An 18,967-nucleotide genomic window follows, 5' to 3' on the forward strand; every position below is an offset into this window, starting at 1 on the left:
GCCGCCCCCCGCGCGGCGCCGCCGCCCGGCTCCCCCCGCCGCGGGGCCGCCCCCCCCGTGACGAGGCCGGACGTCAGCGCGCCGGGCGGGAGAGGGGCGGCGGCAGCGGCGGCGGCGGCGCGGGCACGGTGGGCGCTGCCCGGGAAGCCGTGAGTGCGGGGGGTCGTTATGGGGGCGGGGGAGGGAGGGCTACGCGTGCGGGAAGGGATGAGGGGAGGGATGATCTGACCTGGGAGGGGGGAGCAGAGCCCCGGTTCTCGCGGGGAAGGGCGGGCGTGGAGATGGGGCCGTGCCGTGTCTTTTGGTGCCTTCCGGGCGGGGTGTTATTCCTCCTTCCCGTTCCTTTCCTCGCCCTCCCCGCGACTGGTACCAACACCAGCCTCGAAGTAGGGGAGTCCCCGTCCCCCACCCGTGGCTGGGGTGTCCTGCTGGGGTGGGGGGTCCCTAACTGTTCTGGTGGCTGGTGTTAGCCATGTCGGAGGGCTCCTTACTGACAGATTGCAGGGTGAGAGGGTGCAGTGGTGGGGTCACCCCACCCGGGAGCTGCCCCGTGTGCTGGGTGGGCTTGGGGCTCCCACTCAGGGGCACCCTGGCCCCTGCCTGTGTCTCCTCCAGGCTGAGGGAACTGCAGAGCTGCCCCAGCAGGGCTGCAGGAGGGGAGCGCTCAGGCACTACATTCCATTAACTGCCTCTCCCCAGAAGATGCCACCATCCCTCCCTGCCACCATCAACATCCGAGAACCCCGCTGGGACCAGAGCACTTTCCAGGGACGGGCCAAGCACTTCTTCATGGTGACTGACCCCCGAAACCTGCTGCTCTCGGGGGCCACGCTGGACGAGGCTCGCCGGGTGGTGGAGGACTACAGGTATTGGGGTGGCTGTACCCCAGCACTGCTCCAGGACAGGGTATGGCCTTAGGGCCATCCCCAGGAGTGGGAATGGGAGCAGTTCTAGCCTTCCCCAGCCAAAGCGAACTGGTTGGTCCCCAAGGCATCTCCCTGCTGCCCCACATGGGGTCGGGGGACCAGGTATGGCATGGGTGCTGGCAGAGGTTCTCCCAACGGGTGCTACTCTTACCTGGCAGGGCAGGCACAGTACCCCCAGGTCTAACGGAGGACCAGCTTTGGCGGGCGAAGTACATCTACGACTCGGCTTTCCACCCCGACACGGGTGAGAAGATGCTCCTTATAGGGCGCATGTCCGCCCAGGTGCCCATGAACATGACCATCACCGGTTGCATGCTGACTTTCTACAGGTACCTGTCCCCTCCTCACCCCAGGGCCAAGAGGGTGTCTAGGGGAAGAAAGCCATCCCCTGGGTGCCCTTCTGCCACTGGGGTGAGGAGGGGACGCATGCCCTGTACCCTGCAAGGCACCCATGCCATAGGAGCATGGGTGGCATCCCCCAGTACCACCAGCACCATCTTCTCTCTGATAGGACCACTCCGGCCGTGCTCTTCTGGCAGTGGGTCAACCAGTCCTTCAATGCCGTTGTCAACTACACCAACCGCAGCGGGGATGCACCCATCACCCCCAGGTAAACATCCCTCTGAGCAGGTCCCTAGGGAACCCCAAAATGCCATGAGTAGGGTGCCTTGAATACCTTCTTGAGTAGCGGGGGGCTGTGAGATGGGACAATGGGGACCTGGCACAGCTAGAGATGGGCACCAATGGGGCTGTCAAGGTTGGTGGTAGAGCTGGGAGAGGAACCCAGGTGTCCTGCTGCTATTGAAAATCATGCTGTCCCATCCTTTGGGGGGGTGGCAGGTTGGGGAGATGCTCGTTTATTGGTGTCACTTCCTGCTCTTGCAGCCAGCTGGGCACAGCCTATGTGAGTGCAACCACGGGGGCAGTTGTCACAGCACTGGGGCTCAAATCTCTCACCAAGGTAAGGTGGCCTTTGGCCATCACTAGTTGGAGGCACCTGGACCCTCCCTGTGGGGTCTCCCTGAGGTCTGAGCTGAGCAGGGGATTTACCCCATCACCTGGGGCAGAGAAGAAAATGGAGGAAAGGGGTTTCCTGGGGCAGCCACACAAGTCAGCCCCTCTCCCCAGTGATGGCTCTGGAAATGGCCTGTCCCTCTGGCCCTGTTCCATCCCCAGCTGGATCTCTCCAGGCTTCTTTCACCCCTTGGCCTCCTCCAGGGCTGGGAGGGGACGTGGGACGTGCCAGACTCCCTGGGCTTTCACCAGCTGGAAGTTGTAGATGTAGAGAGAATGGTTTTCCCCAGCGGGGCTGGAATCCCTCAGGGTCTTGCAGCTCTGCCCCCAGACCCTTTGCATGACATGCTCCCTGCTTGCCCCCACAGCACTTGCCAGCCATCATCGGCCGGTACGTGCCTTTTGCAGCCGTGGCTGCTGCCAACTGCATCAACATCCCGCTGATGAGGCAGAGGTGAGCCCCTGGGCTGGGACACGGCACTTGGGCTTGCGTTGGGATTCACCAGACACTGGTGAGGGGACACAGGGAGGGTAGCAGTGCCCTGGGCTTACGGGGAGCTTCCTTCTGGCCCTGCTGGCAGCCCTTGCCCTGGATGTTTGGTTTGAGGGTACAAGCTCCCCTTTGCATCCCAAGGGATTATCAGTTAATGCCAGCTGTCAACTCCCCATCCCTGCCCTGCTGCACATCCAGCCTTGCTGTGTGTGGGTGTGAATGGGGATCCAGCTGTGACCCCTTAGACTCTTTACACAGGCAGTAATGGGGAATATAGGGGGACACCAACCTCTCCTGGAGATGTGCCCCTGTGCTGTCTCCCTGCCCTGCGTCTTGATCTCCCCATCTACGTGCCCTGGGGCCCTTCTCATGCTCCCTCTCCCTGCAGAGAACTCAAGCTGGGGATCCCTGTCACGGATGAGAACGGGAACCGCCTAGGTGAGTCCACAGCCGCAGCCCAGAAGGCCATTTTCCAGGTGGTGGTGTCCCGCATTGGCATGGCAGCCCCGGCCATGGGTGAGTATCCCTTCCTCCACCCATGTCCAAGGGCTGCAGCTGGTCCCTGGCAGCGTGGGACAGGGTCCCGTGGCTGGCAGGGGGCTGTGAGCACTGGGAACTCATCTCCTTCCCCTCTGCCCCAGCCATCCCACCGGTGATCATGAATGCCCTGGAGAAGAGAGCTTTCCTGAAGGTACTGCTGGTACTGGGAGGGGAGGGTGGGCACAGAGACACCCCCAAGCATGTGCCTGTGCTGGCACCCCTTGGGACTGGCACCCTGTCAGGGAACATACACCTTCCCGCCCCATCTGCCCCACTGACCTCAGCCTCTCCCTGTCCCCGGCAGCGGTACCCGTACCTGAACGCTCCTCTGCAGGTCGGCCTGGTGGGACTCTGGTAAGTCACCCTCTGCCGACGGGCATCACCACCCCAGGCACAGACCAACCCTGGCTACAGGGGGCGATGCCGCTGGGGAGTCTGCTTGGCAGGGGCAGTGAGAGCCACCCCAGAGCTCCTTGGGGAGGTGCCAGAGCTCAGCCAGGCTGTTATCCCCCCAGGCAGATAGGATGGGGTATGAGGTCCTGGGACTGGGAGCTGTTTTGCTCCGTCTTTATGTACCTCAAGCTCCAGTGGGCTCCTGCTCATCATTGCTGTACACCCATACTGATGGGGACAGGATTTGCCCCACTTCAGGAGCCGAATGTAGGGTCTGGAGCTTGGACAGGGCATCTCCTTACCCCTTCCTTGGCTGAGCACCCAGCACAGCTATGGGCTGCCTCCTTGTTGCCCTGCAGCCCAGCTTCTCCTCTCTGTGTCTTTCCCTTGCAGCTTGGTGTTTGCGACCCCACTGTGCTGTGCACTCTTCCCGCAGAAAAGGTGAGGATGGGCACCTTGCCTGCAAGCCTGGCCCCATGGGGCAGGATATGGGGGGTAGGTGGGGGTGCATGGGCTCCTTGTGCTCTCTAACTCCCAAGAGATGATTTGGCTCCTTCAAGCAGTCAGAGGCTTGAAACTGTGTGCACACACACGTCCCTGTGCACACACACATGCAGTGGGGCCGTGGGGACAATATCCCCATGGGCCGCAGGTGAGGAAGGAGTGACAGCAGGTGTTTTACCAACCTGAGGCTACTGGTGGGTGTCGCTTCTCCACTCCCTGTATCTGTGTCTGCTTGGCAGCTCGATGCCTGTGAGCCGCCTGGAGCCTGAAGTCCAAGCTCGGATCCGGGAGAAAGACCCACGGCTGGAGACCGTCTACTTCAACAAAGGGCTCTGAACAGGGGTCCCGGGGTGGCCGAGATGCCTGCTGCAGAGCTGCTGGGCCAGCACATTGCTGAGTTTCGCCCCTCAGATCCCTTTGGGGCCACTGCCGCTTTCCCTTGGCTGTTACGTGTCCGTAGATTCCAGGTGCTGAGCCCCGCATCCCAGGATGCCCACAGTACTGCACCACACCAAACCCTGTCCCCATGCCTTGGCTCAGCCCTGCTCTGGGGACATGCTGGCTGCCACCCCTGTGCATGTCTCTCGTGCTCAGCCTGCCTGTAGCTGTGTGCTGGAGCATAGGCAGCAGCACCAGGGACCTTGGGAGCAGGGATGTGGGGTGGAGAAGAAAATAATATAATCACAGAATAGTTCGGGTTGGAAGGGACCTTCAAAGGTCATCTAGTGCTACCCCCTTGCAATGAGAGGGACATCTTCAACTAGATCAGGTTGCTCAGAGCCCTGTCCAGCCTGGCCTTGAATATTTCCAGGGATGGAACATCTACCAGTTCTCTGGGCAACTTCCAGTATTTTACAGCCTTCATGGTAAAAAATTTCTTCCTCATGTCTAGCCTGAATGGTGCTCCTCAGCTTTAGGAGGCAGTGGACAATCATGGCATTTGAGGGTTAAACCCCTCTGCAGGCACCTCATGTTCCCCATCAGTTCAACAGCTGGCGCCTGGGGATGGCAGAGCAGCTTTCAGAGAGGAAAACTCCCTATACCCAAAATAGCCAAGGGTGAGTGATTTGAAGCACACACAGCAGCTCAAATGCCGGGGGGGCTCTCCCAGCCCAGGCATGTGATCTCAGCTCACCCTCTGCTCTCATCTGGGCTGCTCCGGGGATTTAATCTGACTTTCTGCTCCTTCCATCCCAGAGCAAATGGCACATTTTAATCCCAGCAGAGAGTCTCCCTTTTTATTCTTATCTTAATGCCATCTCTGTTCAGGGCTGGGCTCCCCCTGAGGGTTCATTCTCCCCCTCCTGGAGTGCTTGCTTTCAGGTAGACCTTCTTAAATAGCTTTAAGTATACCATGTTCTTCTCTAGTTATTTTTTATATACATACGATGTACCTATATATACCAAATAATAAAAGCAGGTTGTTTATACAAAACCAAATGAAAAGAGAAAAGTGTTGCTTGCCATTTTGTATACAGTGGAAAGGGACTGCCAATCGTGTGAAGATGGGAGTGGGAGGGATGGACAAGTCAGCTGCTGTGTTGCCCCTGTGCTCCCTGGGGCCAGGCTCTGCTCCCATGTTCCAGCCTGCTGCCTTTGCAGTGGCTCCGGCTGGCTTGGTGTGTGGTTAAGCTCATCCAGCTGTCGGGAGGTCTTTTTTTAGCACAGTCAGCTTTGCCCCTCACCACTGCACAGAGGGCTCTGCTAAGCTGCTGCCCTGGTTGCTGCTGGTTTGGAGAGGCTGGTGCATCCCCTTGGCTCTGCCCACACTCCCACCCTCTCTTGCAGCCCACTCACAGGCTGCTCTGCTTCAATCACTGGCCCTGGGCCTGTGCCTGCCTCCCCAGCGAGGATATTTTTATCCTGCTTTCTATGCACGGCTATCAGAGAGCACATTGCTGCTGTCGTGGGACCGCGGCAAGCCTGCAGGCAGCGGCTGTGTCACCCTGAAGCCAGGGCAGTCAGAAGGAGCTGTGGGTGACCATGCAAGGAGAAGAGGGAAGAAGGTAACCATGCTCCACCCTGCACTAAGCTGGGATGGAGGAGAGAGTGTTGCTGCAAAGCCAAAGACGGAGAGATGCCGCAGCTGGTGAGAGAAGGGCCAGGCAGCCCAAAACCACCCTGTGCTGTAGCTTCCCTGGCAGGCAGGGGCTGGGCAGGGGGTGCTCTCGCCCTGGGGCAGCCAGGAAGACACCTGCACCCAGCACCCACACAGGGTGGGGGAGAGGACTGAGACAGGCGTGTCGGGGATCTGTCCCCCTCCTTCTGCCAGCCCCGGCATATAGCAAATATCTCCCCTGAGCCAGCCATTGGCGGCTTATAAATAATGCAGCCCCTCGCCGTGCAATAAGGGCCTGTCAGTAGCTATTCTGCTCTCATAAATTAAAGATGAAAAGGTACAAGGCTCTTGCCAGAAAAATGAAGACAAATTTTTAATAGCTTGCCAAGACACAGGGAGATGGAACGCTCGGGAAGAATGAATTACGTTTTTATTATGTGTTTTATTGTGGTGTAATTGAACGGGATTAGCTGAGAATACAATATATTTCCAGGGCAGTGCAAAGAAAACAAAAATAATGATGACACCTGCTCCCCCCCGCCCCCCCCGCACTGCCAGCCTGCACAGGAATACTGTGTGTGCACTGAGTGGGAGCTGGCCCTGAGCTGCCAGTGGCCAGGAGAGGCAGAGGTGGGACTGGGAGGGACACTGAAGGGGAAACTGGGCACAGAGGGGCTCGGGGTGGCTGGGTCTGGTTGGATGGTCAGGCAGGGTCTGGGCTCACCCCAAGAGCCCACAGAGCTTTGGCGGCCAGGATGCAAGGCGGGCTGGCACGGCAGCACTAGCACAGAGTCTCTGGGTATCTTTCCCCATGTCTCCACCTGCTTTCATCCCACCCCTGAGACCCGCTTTGGCCTGCCCCCCACCCATACAAGCTGACACTGCTAGGCTGAGACCTGACAAACTCAGTTCTGGTGAGAAGCAGGTCTGAGGTGCTGCCCTGAAAGCCAGTCATGCTGGCTGTCCTCTCCCAGAGTTGGCAGCACTGCTGAGAGACCATGGACTTGGTCACTTCCCTGGTCTAGGGACAACCTGTCCCCATGGGTCCCCTGGTCAGTAAGGAATTACGACCTCCCAGCCAGTGAGTTTTGGGGGGCTGACAAGCCCAAAGGTGACACCACTGCCTCTGCAGGGAGCCCAGGATGCAGCAGTAGATGCAGGGGAGCAAGGATGCTCAGTCCCCTCCTGAGCTGGCTCATCCCAGAGCTCACGGGCCAGTCCCCGAAAGGCAGCGGCTGCATGTCTCCAGGGGTGCTGGGCAGCCCTGGGCTGGGAACATCGATTGGTCCCTGGCATTTTTAATGAGCTGCCCGACCACAAGCTTTAACCTTGCCCATAATGAGGGCGAGCAGCAGCAATTCCTACTGCCACAGCCGGCTCCCCCAGCCTTAATGAGCTAATCAATACTTGTTCTCAGCTTAATTTCCAGCTAATTGCTCTTTAATGACGGCTGGAAACGGGCAGCCTCTTGCAGGAGGGGGTGGGCAAGCTCCCCCTCCCCTATGCCCATCCCTGGTGGCAGGGGGTGCCGGGTGGCTGACCGTGGGTCACCTTTCCTGGCTGCTTCCCAGCCCAGCTGGCGCTGCTGGAGGCTGGGGAAAGGGAGGGTGTCAAAGAGGACAGTGGGCACAGGGCACCGCGCCACTGAGCTGGCAGCACCCTCGGGAGCACTCACCCCAGCCAGGGGGGCTGTGCAGCCCTGTGCACCCAGAGCAGGCGGAGCAGAGGGTCCCCGCACCCCAGGAGGGTCCCTAGGTTCCTCAGGATGCTCCATTGCGGTGTGGATCCCCACGGTGGGCTCATGGGGGGGGTTGTTTTGGGGTGCGGGGAGATGGGGGCCGCTGAGGTGGCCACGCATTGCTCCAGGATCTGCAGCACCCCAGGCACAGGGACAGTGTCGCGGCAAGCGGGCGAGGCCAGCAGTGCCCTGGAGGTGGCAGCAGAGACCCCGCAGCCTGCTGCCTGCACCGCCTGCCTGCGCCTCCGCAGTGTCAGCCCCTCGGGCAGGGGCTGCGGGAGGGTGGGGGACGTTTAGGGGGTGCTCCTGTTTCCTGCAGGGTCAGGGGTGTAGGGGGAACCTGGCATGTCGTGGGGCGGTGGGAACCGCGCTAACCCGGCCCCGAGGTGACAAAGTTGGCATGGCTGTGTCAGCCGGGGGGGCCACCCCCGGGAATGCAGCCCCCACCGCCTCTCTGGTTCCTGGCCCCGGGTTACACGACCTGCTTTTGGATGGCGCTGGTGGAAAAATCCCAGCGAGAAGCAGGGGGATTTCTGCGGGGAAGGAGCTGAACCGCATCCCCGCTCCTCGGCAGCGGCTGAGAGCCCCCCGTCCCTCCTGCTCACAGCTGCAACCATTTCCCCAAGAATTTGCTGATGGGTTTGTTCTGGAAAAGCCTGAAGAAACCTGAGCCTGGCTGCTTCCCAGTGCCGGTCCTGCCTGGCACGCTGACGGGAGGGACCTGCCTGCTGCTTGTCCCTGTGCTGGACCTCTGGAACGTGGCTGGGGGCCCTGAGAGCTACGTGGCCTTGGGGTGGGCTGGCCTGACCCTAGCTGTGTCAGGCTGCTCCGAACAGCAGGAAATGGAGAGAAGCAGCAGAGTGTTTGCAGTAAAACAAGGGAGATGTAGTTTATTATCAAAATGAGAACCCCACAGCCCCAGGCAGTGTGCCGGCTGCACTACTGTCCCAGGATCTCCCAGTGACATTTGCTGCTGCTGTGACATAACCCGCATTCATGTCCCTACCAGCCCCAATGCTGCTTGCCAGCCCTCCGTGACATCATGTGTGTTGAGTCACTTGGCTCATGGCTTTTTTTCCAGGGTGGGTTTTTTCCTTGACCTTGCCTGCTGGAAGCCACAGATCCCTGTGGAATGGTCCGGGAGATCAGCCTGGGGCTGGGGCAGAGGTCAGTGGGGCACCCTGGACCTGCTGTGATGGTTCTGCCATCAGAGGCACATCCTCATGACAGAGCTATGGATGGATGCCATGGCTGTGGTACCACTGGGAGAATCTACAGACTAGTGGCTTCAATGGGACCATCACGGGGGGGCAAATGGTGACAGGGAGCAATGCACTGGGGAGGGAGAAGGGGGCTTTGGTGCCTGAGGCTTGCTGAACCTTCAAAGACCAATTTCAGGAGCTTCACTGGGCTTGAGGCAAGTGAGGAAGAAGGAAGGATAACTGGCCAGCATGGACAGGGAGCTGAGAATTTGATCTACCCCAGTGTCAGGCCATGCAGGGCTGTGACCATCCTTTCCCACCCCCAGTCTACTCCCAGCAGCTGGAGCCACAAACCCGGGGTATAGCCAGAAACTGTGCTGATTGAATCAAGGTGATTGAACACAGCTCCTTGTTAAGCACAAGTTAGATCTTCCACCCTTCATTCATAGCTGCTACTGCTTATTAGCACATTCAACAGTCTCATTAAGTGGGAGGTTTAGTTACCTGCCAGGTGTGAGCTCCATCTTGTTTTCCTGAGCTGCACTGTGCTGCCCATGGCTTCCAGGCAGTGGGTTGTGTTGCCCCATGGCTGGAGCTTTCCCCAATCAGATCTGTGGTTGGATTTCACCTCCAGCTGGGAGATCTCCACCCAGAGACGTGACCTCTCTCCACCTTCCAGGTGACAGATGCTGCTTTGGTGACTGGGTGAATCCAGCCATTCACAGGCCACAGTAAGCCCACAGGAACAGGGATATGCCAGGCACCTGTGCCCAGGCCATTGCACATGGAAGAAAGAGTGAAGGCTGGGATCCTCGTGTGTGGAGAAGAGAGACAGCATTAGGGCCTGTGCCCCCTGCCCAGGGCAGGAGAAGCAAACAACCAGGGATCATTGCTGGCCCTGCTTTTCAGTGGCATTTGGGATTTAAGTGCTGGCTCTATCTCTGTGCTGGCCAGGAGCTGTGTGGGCTGAAGGTGGCACCTGGGGCCAGGCTCACCCCACTGCTTTGCTCGCCAGCATGGGACAGGGGCAGGCAAGGGTACACTTGGTGCAGGGATGCCCAAACTCACAGGCGATGCTTCATCCCAAGGCAAGGAAGCAGGTCATGGCGAGTGCAGCCCAGGGGGCTTGGCTGAGTCACGTACAGCCTGTCCCCTCTCTGCTCAGGCTGTGAACTGGTTCTGGGGGTGCGGGCAGGGGAACCTCAGCCTCCCTGCTCCCAAAGCAGCTGCAGCCTCAGCTGCTTGGTGACTCGTGGATGAGGGGCCCAAAAACCTGTGGCATGCCAGGACGGCACTTGATGGGCGCGGTGAGGGGAGCTGGGGAAGAAGCCAGCCCTGAGCCAAGGGGCTGGGGGCCATGGAGGGGGAGCAGGAGATGAGATCGAGTGTAGAGCCAGCAAGAAACCCCTGTCTGTGGCTGGGGGCTGGAGGGGGAGGGTTGGCCAGCAAAGGTGGATTTAGCAGGGGGTGGTGGTGAAGCCTGGTGCATTTTCCCTCATTAGCCATGGCCGGATTCGTAACGTGACCAAGTAAAAGCCGCGGAGCCCGGAACAAATTTGCAGGAGGGTGTTGGAAAGCAAAAGCAGATTTTTGCAGTGTGGTGAAGGAAACCAGATCCTTTGAGGGGTCCTGCAACAGCTCTGCTTTGCCTGAGTTTCACCAGGGAAACAAATCCCTAAAATTCCTTGCCTGGAGGAGGTGAGTGGGCTGCTGGCTCCCCCCGCACAGCAGCAGGAGCAAGATGCAAATGCACAGCATGTTTGTGCTGCAAAGGCACTATGGGTACCCTGCTCCTCGGATCCCAGGGAAACTGAGGCAGAGAGCACTGAGGCAGCTTTCTGGGGGGCTCCAGAGCCCCAGTCCTGTGCACACAGGTTTTGCATTGCCATGGCATGGAGCAGCCCCACCACTGCTCCTGACGGCTCTGCTCCAGCCAAGGTAATGCCATGGCTTGCACCACAGTACTTCCTTCGTACCTGGTTCCCAGGGTGGAGTGAGTGTGGACATCCCCTGGGAATTATCCCTCTGTTTAATTACAGTGTTTCAGCCTGTGTTTCTCACCTAAACTACCGGTTAAAAGATGCTTTTGCCTGCTTCCCTGGCTGTGCCTTCCTCAGGCCTGGGGCAGTTGCTGCCCCCACCCTGGTCTCCTTCTCCATGAATGGAGCTGAGCATCAGCTCAGGTCCCAGCACACGGCTTGGGGTGACCCCAGCGTCGGGGTTCACCGAGAGGTGCCGGTGTTGGGGGACCAGAGCAACAGAGCCCCGGGGCCAGGGTGCAGTGGGTGGCAGGACCCCGGCAGGGAAGGGGTGCCGGCCAGCCCGGGTCCCGGTCCAGGGATGGGCCGCGGGCCCGGAGAGGGGCGGGGGGACTCACGTTTCGCTGACATCACGGCGGGTGCCGGAGCAGCCGGGGGCCACCAGCCCCATCGCCACGGCCGCTGCGCACCCGCCGCTCCCCAGCACCGGCACCTCCGGTAAGTGGTGACTTGCGGCTGAGTGGCTCCCGGGGGACCCCAGGGGACACCGTGCTCCTTCTCAGCTTTCAGACAGGATCCCCAGCACCTGCACGCCGGACTTGGGGAGCCAGACACCAACTTTGCAGCCCGGGGTAGGGGGTGTGGGGGCGGCTCCGGCACCGGGACCCCCTGCCTCTTTCCACCCGCTGTAGCCGGGGATCCCCCAGGCCCTGGGGGGCTCGGTGCTCTCCGGTAAACAGGCCAAAGGTTCGCAGTTTGTTATCCGGGCGGGGGGCGAGGGGCGGTTACGTGTATGTAAACCTGCAAACCCACCGACCTGGCCATCCCCATCACCCCCGCTCTGGGTTCCATTAGCCCCGGAGGGTGGGGGCTCTGCGGAGTGCAGCTGTGGGGGGCTGCAGCCTGCTCTTCGGTGCTTTTCCCAGCAGGAGGGGAGGAGACAGCCCGGTCACCTGGGTCCTCTCTCCTGCTCTTAGGGAGAGGACTAATTTCACTCTATCACAGGGAAGGCAGACAGAGTGTAACAGGGGGGCAGGGGATGTTTGCAAAGGGGATTTGTTCATCATCACCCTCTCTGGGGATGGGTTCCAAAACCCTTCATGTCCCCCTGACAGAGATGGGAAGCCCAGGGGCAGATCAGCTGATCTGCTTGCCCAGAATGGGTTTGCAGGCTTGGGGTCTGTGGACAGGGACCCTGCTGTGCTGGTACAGGCTGATCACACTGGGCCTGCTACCAGCCCACTGACTACCCATTTATGCACTGAGTTCCCCTGTGCTCAACCTGTTGCCTACATGATCATTGAAGGGGGTCACAAAGCTCTCCTGGAGGAATGTTTTTGCTCCTGGTCAGGCGAGTGGTGCCAAAAAGAGGGGTTATGGTGCAGGGAGAGGACAAGGACAAAAGCTAGTCATGACCCAGAGCATCCTCCTGGCTCAGCTCCTCTCGGCTGGCTGTCTCCAGTGCAGAAAGGACCGCTTGTCTGCAGGATCAGCTGCTCCACTGCGCTTGGCTGGATGGTGAGGGAGGAAAAAAGGGCTCGTGACTCTTGCAAAGAAATGGGGAAAGGGGTACCTGGCTTGAAAGTGGCTTCCTGAGAGGAGACAAGGAACAGGCTACAAATCAGCCAAGCTGTGATGGTGCAGTGCAGCCTGTCCGGCTGCCTGCCAGCCCTGTGGCTCCCCAGGCCATGGTGGGGTCAGTGCAGGCTGGGCTCTGCCCGCTGGGCTGCCAGGGAAGAAGGATGAAACCTAGTGAGTCTGGGGCCAGCAGCCCTGTCCCACTGGAAGATGCTCAGCATCCCGAGGTGGGAGCTTGTTGAGGAGCCTGGCAGGAGTTGGGGACCCCCAGGGTGCATAGGATGTGGCTGCAGGGCGGGGGGTGAGAGGGGCTGGGATCAACCCTCCTCTGCACATCACACAGTGGTGCTGCTCAGGGCAAGCCAGCCAGGAGCCAGAGGGATGAGAAACCCTCCCTGCACTGGTAACACACATCCTTCCTCCTCGCAGGCCAGGATGGCTCCTTGGATGTAGCCAAGGGGGCCAGAGCAGTGCTGGAGATCTCTGTCCAAGTGATGGTTGGACTGTGATAGAGGAGCTGTCGCAAGGATGTCTGAAGTCAAGACTCTGAGCTCCTCTTGCCTTCTGCTTTCCTTGCTCTCCTTACACTGGGCTTTGCTCCAGCTGGGCCAGGCTTTTCCCAGCACCTCTGACTACCTTCAGCGGGGCTGGCAGCGGTTGTTGGAGGAAGGGGAGGGCTGTGCCGAGTGCCGGCCGGAGGAGTGCCCAGTGCCTCGTGGATGCCTGGCTGGCACGGTGCAGGATGCCTGCGACTGCTGCTGGGAGTGTGCCAACCTGGAAGGACAGATCTGCGACCTGGACAACACCAACCACTTCTATGGCAAGTGCGGGGAGCACCTGGAGTGCCGACTGGATACTGGGGACCTGCGACATGGAGAGGTGCCTGAGCCTCAATGTGCCTGCCTTTCCAGCCTGGCCCTCTGTGGCTCCGATGGCAAAACCTATGCCCAGATCTGCAGGTTCCTGGAAGCTGCCCATGCCCAGCCCGACGCCAACCTCACTGTGGCCCATGAGGGTCCCTGCGAGTCAGGTAGTGCCCCAGGAATGGCTGTGCAGGCAGTGGGATGGAGGCTTGTGCATCTTGGGAAGGAACAAGGAAGGGAGTCTGGTTTAAATATTTCACCTGGCAGCAAATCCACAGCATCTGCAGGGACATGGCAGCACCAGGGTCTGGGTACAGGGTACCCACCCTGTGGGGTCCCTCTCCCCCAGTCCCCCCAGCTCTGCTGCGCTAGGGCAGCCCCTGCGGATCCCACGCCTGGAGAGGTCTGGGAGCAGTTTGCCAAGTGGGATTGGGGTTTATGGGAAGCAGCAAATCCTGCTGGAGCAGATGGGGAAGTTCCAGGGAATTGTTAGCGAATTCTTGGCGACGGCTCCAGGTTCACGCTGGCCCAGAGCTCCCAAGAAATACGTCTGCCTCCTGCAAATGGAAACGTGGGGTGGTTTGACTTGGCTGCATGATTTCCATCTCTGTTTAAAACCCAGCAGGAGGCTGGGGGGCAGGCAGTGGTGGGGAGGTAGTGACCCAGCCTGCCCAGTCTACACAGGTTACCCAGTGTTGTCCTTCCAGGAAGGAATGTGGGACCTGGAGATATCGGCTCTGTACAGAAGCCGGGGACCCACTGGCTCCCTTAATCTCTGGCCTGAGCCCTGTGCTAGAGCCTCATTCAGCTAGAACCTCATCTACCTCATCCATCCCCACCAGCCTTGGGCTGGATTAGTGTTCCTTGGCCTTTGCCCTGCAGGAGGAGTGCGCCCCTCTTGCACCGGAGGGCTTTGCTTTGCAGCATTGCTGTTATTGAATTGTTCCTGCTGCCCATGTGTCCCTGAGATTCACTGCACAGGTGGGGAAAGCAAGGCCAGGAGGGATGGCAACTCCCTATGGGCTGGGGAGGGAGCCCCAAACCCAGCTGCGAGGAGGGACCATGTCCTGGGTCAAGGTGAGGGTGTGCTATGGGCAGGAAAGGAGAAGGTGAGGGGAAGGGTCCCAGCATCTCTATGTGAGCCAAATGCTGCCACCCAGCCCAGGAGAGCACGTGGGACCTGCCAAAGGTGGGACCTCGTCTGAGCCCACCCTGTTCTCCTGTCCCCCTCCCCAGAGCCCCAGATCACCTCTCCTCCCTACGACACATGGAACATCACTGGGCAGGATGTAATCTTTGGCTGTGAGGTCTTTGCCTACCCCATGGCATCCATCGAGTGGAGGAAGGATGGCACAGAGATGCTGCTGCCCGGAGATGATCCCCACATCTCTGTCCAGGTGAGTGGTGTGCCTAGGGCATTGGGCATGGCCCTGGAGTGACCCAGCCCTTCCCAGAGCTTGTGGGCAACAAGACCTGGGAGTGGCCATCTTCTGGGGGTGGCCAAGCCTGGATGCCTGGAGATGAGAAGGGGTGACTGGAGTCTGCACACCACAAGGACTGGCTGAGCCAGGGCTGGTGTCTCGGTGGTAGGAGCCATCAGCATAGCTCTCTTTGGCAATTTTCTCTAGTAGTTTTTGAACTTACTAATATTTTGGGGGACATGCAGAGGCCTTCAGCAGGCAGCTCCCCTGCTCTGCCTGCTGGCTTCACTTGCAGCAGGGCTGGAGAAGACCTCCCGAGGCCCCTTCCAGCCTGGGTTATCCTCTGCTCCCACCAGCAGATGCAGGCACTCCCTGCCCTTTTCTGCCCACCGCTCCGAGCAGGGTTCCCCTCCCAGGGCTAGCACAACCGGAGGTCAGCATCCTGCCCCTGGCCAGCCCCAAAATAGCCCCCAGTCTAGCGTACCCAGCTATTAGAGGGTGTGGGCTGAGGCACAGGGGCCGTGCACCACAGCCAGGCACTGGCAGGGAGTAAACTCTGGTGGGATGGATGGGGAGCAGGTGGGACCCAGCACTATTTCAGGGTGACAGGCTGGTCTCCTTCCACCTTTCTGACCTTCATATTGCCCCATACCCTGTCACAGGGTCTGGCCAAGGACCTTCTCCCCAAACAGGGCTACCCAGCCTGCCTAGAGGAGCCTTGACTGTCCTCCACCCCCAGCCACCGCACCATAATTGCAGCCTGCAAACACAGCTGCAGCCCAGCTGGGTCAGGAGAAGGTTATTTCTTGCTGGGGACAAACAGAAAATAGCATGTTTGGTGCCAAAGTAGTCCTGGGACCTCATTGTCTGCCGAAACAGGGGACTTGGTCTCCTCTGAGCCCTCCCAGGCTGGCTGTGTCCATGGCACAGGTACCCCCTTGCTTCTGCCACCCTGCAAAGCACTGAACCCAGTATCCTCCTGCTGCTTGGGGACCATGGTGGCACTGGGGGCACAGCTGGGAGCCTGGGACACATCTGTAGGGTCCTGCTGAAAGCAGGGCTCCCGGGCCTTCCCAGGGGCAAGAAGATGCCCATTCCCCCAACCTCACCTGGGTAGTGGGAAAAGGGGAGACCTGCATCCAGGGGGTCTGCGCCTGCCCCCAGAGTGGTACTTAGGTGGGACGCAAAGAGTTTTCCTGGGCTTGTATCCCCCTTCCCATCCATCCCAGCCCCACTCAGGGGCTTTCCTGGCCCCAGGGCTAACTAAAATCTCCCTCCTTGTAGTTCAGAGGTGGCCCCCAGAAATACGAAGTGACAGGCTGGCTCCAGATCCAGGATGTGCGGGTGACAGATGAAGGCACCTACCGCTGCTTTGCCAGGAACAGGGTCGGAGAGGTGATGGCATTAGCCAGCCTGACCGTCTTCACACCAGGTGAGCACCGCATCCTTGTTCCCATGTACTCACGGGGACAAGGGAGGGAATGTTTGGGCAGGGTGCACTGGTATGGTGGGAGCTGCTGGCGCATCGGGCTGTGCTGGGGCTGCCCCAGCAAGCTGCTATGCATGGTTTGGCTTTGATCCTGGTGGGGAAGGGGGCAGGCACCAATTGGGCACAATATCACATCATCCCTGTGCTGCCATTTCAGACCAGCTCAACATGACGGGCTTTTCCCTGCCGAAGCCCCGCACGACACCCGAGGACTATGGAGAAAGTGAGGAGGACTATTACTAGCCCAGAGATGGCATGTTCGGCCGCGGAGATCACTTTGCCCATGGTGGCTGTTCCCAGGGGTCGGGGACATCTCCTGAGCACCACTCCCAGCCCAAAACTCCTTCTCTGAACAGCCTTGGCACAGCAGCCTCTCTTTTTGGGGTGAGGGACAGGGTGACACATCCCTTTGCTGGGGCTGCTCAGGGAGGGGACACTGGCTAGTTGGTGGCACAGGGCTGGGACTGGTGGTGGCTCCACCTGGGGCAGGGTGGGTCTGTCCTCCAGCACCGAGCAGGGATGCAGTGGCAGGTAGGACACTGCGGGGACAGCCATGCTGTGTATGACATGGACTGGGTTCTGGGGGTGCAGGCAGCCTCACCGGGAAAGGGAAGCCAGGGCAGGGGCATCTCTGCCCTGTGTGAAGCATTTTGGGGAAGCTGGCGCCAAGGGCTGGGACCTGGCCATGACACTCAGTGTGTCCTCCCCCAGGCCCAACCTGTGTTCCCAAAGGCAGAGACAGCCAGGCTTGTCCCCAGGACCTGCAGAACTTGCTGCTGAAACATCCTTCTGGTTTGTTTTTAACCAGAAAAGTAGTGATTTGAGGAACCCAGACGCTTGTGGTTTTCAGTGCTATTTTTGCTTCCCTGGACAATGTTGGCCCAGTCACCCTTGTGGTCAGAAACACTTTGGCCTTTTTCAACTGATTTTGTGCTTTCCCTACCAAGCAGCTATTTACTTTGCCGTTTCGGTTAATGTTAGTTAAAATATACGTGTAGGTCAAAGCCGACACAGACCAGGCGACTGTTCTCTATCTGCAAGGATTATTGTGGGGATGAGGGAGCGTGCAAACACTGTGGATGCTCCCTTGTCTGTGGTGGAAGTGCTTGAGTTGAGGAGCCCTCCTGCCCATCCTGGTGCTTGCAGCTGGTCCTGGTGTGGGTCCTGTCCCTCTCACCCCACGTGGGGATGGGGGTCCCGAGCAGACCATCCCCTGTGCAGTGGGGATACATCAGGCTGTCTCTTTGCAACCCTATCACTTCGAGTCCCATCCCACCTCTGCCCATCTTCATTCCAGGGTCCTGCTGAGGGGGCAGAGCAGTTCTGTGTGTGGCTGGAGAAGGACAGAGAGGCTCCCATTTCCACTGGAAATGGTCCATTTTTAAAGAAAACCCACCTGCCTTCCAGTGCTGGTGATTTAGAGCAAATCGGCATTTTGGGGGAGAGTGGGAAGGAAGCCCAGAGCAGCGCTGTGCTGCTCTGTGCCTGGAGGCGGCTGGAAGGGCCCTTTCCCATGGGCATCCTGGGGCTGAGCTCACACTCAAGGAGGGTTTTTCACCCCAAACCATCAGCATTTACAGGACTTTTGAGACTCAAAACCTCCCCGTGGACCAAACTGCTCCTGGTTACTCAATCCGAGCTCCAGGGAGGTCCAAAGCTGCGGTGGAGAGCCAGAGCCAGGAGGAAGGATTTGGCCAGTCCCCAGGCAGGATGCGACAAGGCTGGCGGCTTGGGCGCAGTGCTGCTCTCCCTCCCCCTTCCCCCTTTTTTTTTTTTCATTTCGTTTCTTCCTTTTTCTCTTGAGAGCTGGCTTAGACGATGCAATTACAGCATCGAAACCTGAACAAGCAAATAAAAGGGATCTGTCTGGAGTTGGCAGCGGAGCAAAATTCCTGCAGCCAGTGAGGCTGGGCCAGCCCCGGCTCCTGCGCCGCAGCCTGACGAGGCACAGCCGGCAGTGCTGCACCCTGCCTGCCTGGCTGCCTGTCCCCTCTGGCAGCAGCCCCCTTCTCCGCTGCAGACACACAGCAGCCCCCTTCTCCGCTGCAGACACACAGCAGCCCCCTTCTCGGCTGCAGACATGCAGAAGCCACCCTTAGTTTCTCTCTTCATCTAATGAAATAATAGCATCTTCCCAGGGCTGCTACATTGAAGTCGGAGTGTGGTGGGAGAGACCACAGACAGAAACGTGCTATTGGCTTTTATTTTGCTTTTTTTGGGTGCAAAACCTGCTCTCAGAGAAGCCAAGGTGTTTTCATCTGTCCCGATCCCCTCCCCGCTTCACACACAAGTTGGCTGGTGGAACTGGGCCGTGTTCAGGCTGACGCTGCCACAGGGAAACCCGAGAGCATCCCGGCGTTTCATCAGGCATGAGCTGCTCGCTGGGCTCCCTGCCGGTGCCTGGTGCTGGCCCCTGGCCAGGGCTGCCATGCCAACCCTCCCAGGGGCCAGGCTCCCCCTGCCCACCCTGCATGTGCCAGCCCAAATCCAGGTCGTGCCAGATGTCGGTGCAGTGCCTGGTGCTGGCTGGGGGAGGTTGGATGGGTCAGACCCCGTCTCTGGCTCTCTGTATGCTCTGCAGGGTGATACCTGGACACAGCTGGGCATCTGCATTTTGGTCTGAGTCCTTGTCCCCCTCAGCTCCTCACCCGGCCTCTGTGGTATCCCCCGTGTACCTGGCAGCAGGTGCCGTCAGCTCCCGCTCCTGCCCTGCAGGAATGACAGCAGGCACATAGTGGCTGAGGGAGGGAGGAGCTTAAGCAGGAGTC

At 59.5% G+C, this 18,967-nt stretch overlaps 2 protein-coding genes across 3 annotated transcripts; both read left to right on the forward strand.

Moving 5' to 3' along the window:
- Positions 1–67: 67 nt before the first annotated feature.
- Positions 68–5,300, forward strand: SFXN3 (sideroflexin 3). Of its 2 annotated transcripts, none has more exons than XM_065639556.1 (11): positions 68–149; positions 700–866; positions 1,085–1,255; positions 1,438–1,536; positions 1,812–1,887; positions 2,309–2,394; positions 2,822–2,949; positions 3,075–3,124; positions 3,278–3,327; positions 3,760–3,807; positions 4,110–5,300. In XM_065639556.1, the coding sequence occupies exons 2-11, from the start codon at positions 703–705 to the stop codon at positions 4,204–4,206; spliced, it is 969 nt and encodes a 322-aa protein (XP_065495628.1). In that variant the 5' UTR covers positions 68–149; positions 700–702; the 3' UTR covers positions 4,207–5,300. The 2 variants fall into 2 exon arrangements, with proteins under 2 accessions (XP_065495628.1, XP_065495629.1); XM_065639557.1 differs by having other exon boundaries at positions 92–149; positions 616–866.
- A 5,971-nt stretch (positions 5,301–11,271) lies between these two features.
- On the forward strand, positions 11,272–17,219 carry KAZALD1 (Kazal type serine peptidase inhibitor domain 1). The gene is made up of 5 exons (XM_065639042.1): positions 11,272–11,346; positions 12,856–13,456; positions 14,526–14,686; positions 15,995–16,142; positions 16,357–17,219. The coding sequence occupies exons 2-5, from the start codon at positions 12,955–12,957 to the stop codon at positions 16,440–16,442; spliced, it is 897 nt and encodes a 298-aa protein (XP_065495114.1). The 5' UTR covers positions 11,272–11,346; positions 12,856–12,954; the 3' UTR covers positions 16,443–17,219.
- Positions 17,220–18,967: the final 1,748 nt, after the last annotated feature.

Source organism: Caloenas nicobarica, chromosome 7, assembly GCF_036013445.1.
Source record: "Caloenas nicobarica isolate bCalNic1 chromosome 7, bCalNic1.hap1, whole genome shotgun sequence".
Classification (NCBI taxonomy): Eukaryota; Metazoa; Chordata; class Aves; order Columbiformes; family Columbidae; genus Caloenas; species Caloenas nicobarica.

Coding starts and splice junctions, on each gene's coding strand:
- SFXN3 (XM_065639556.1), top strand. CDS start 703: ATGCCACCATCCCTCCCTGCCACCATCAACATCCGAGAACCCCGCTGG. Junction 867..1,084: donor CGGGTGGTGGAGGACTACAG/GTATTGGGGTGG, acceptor CTTACCTGGCAG/GGCAGGCACAGTACCCCCAG. Junction 1,888..2,308: donor GGCTCAAATCTCTCACCAAG/GTAAGGTGGCCT, acceptor TTGCCCCCACAG/CACTTGCCAGCCATCATCGG.
- KAZALD1 (XM_065639042.1), top strand. CDS start 12,955: ATGTCTGAAGTCAAGACTCTGAGCTCCTCTTGCCTTCTGCTTTCCTTG. Junction 13,457..14,525: donor TGAGGGTCCCTGCGAGTCAG/GTAGTGCCCCAG, acceptor CCCCCTCCCCAG/AGCCCCAGATCACCTCTCCT. Junction 16,143..16,356: donor CCTGACCGTCTTCACACCAG/GTGAGCACCGCA, acceptor CTGCCATTTCAG/ACCAGCTCAACATGACGGGC.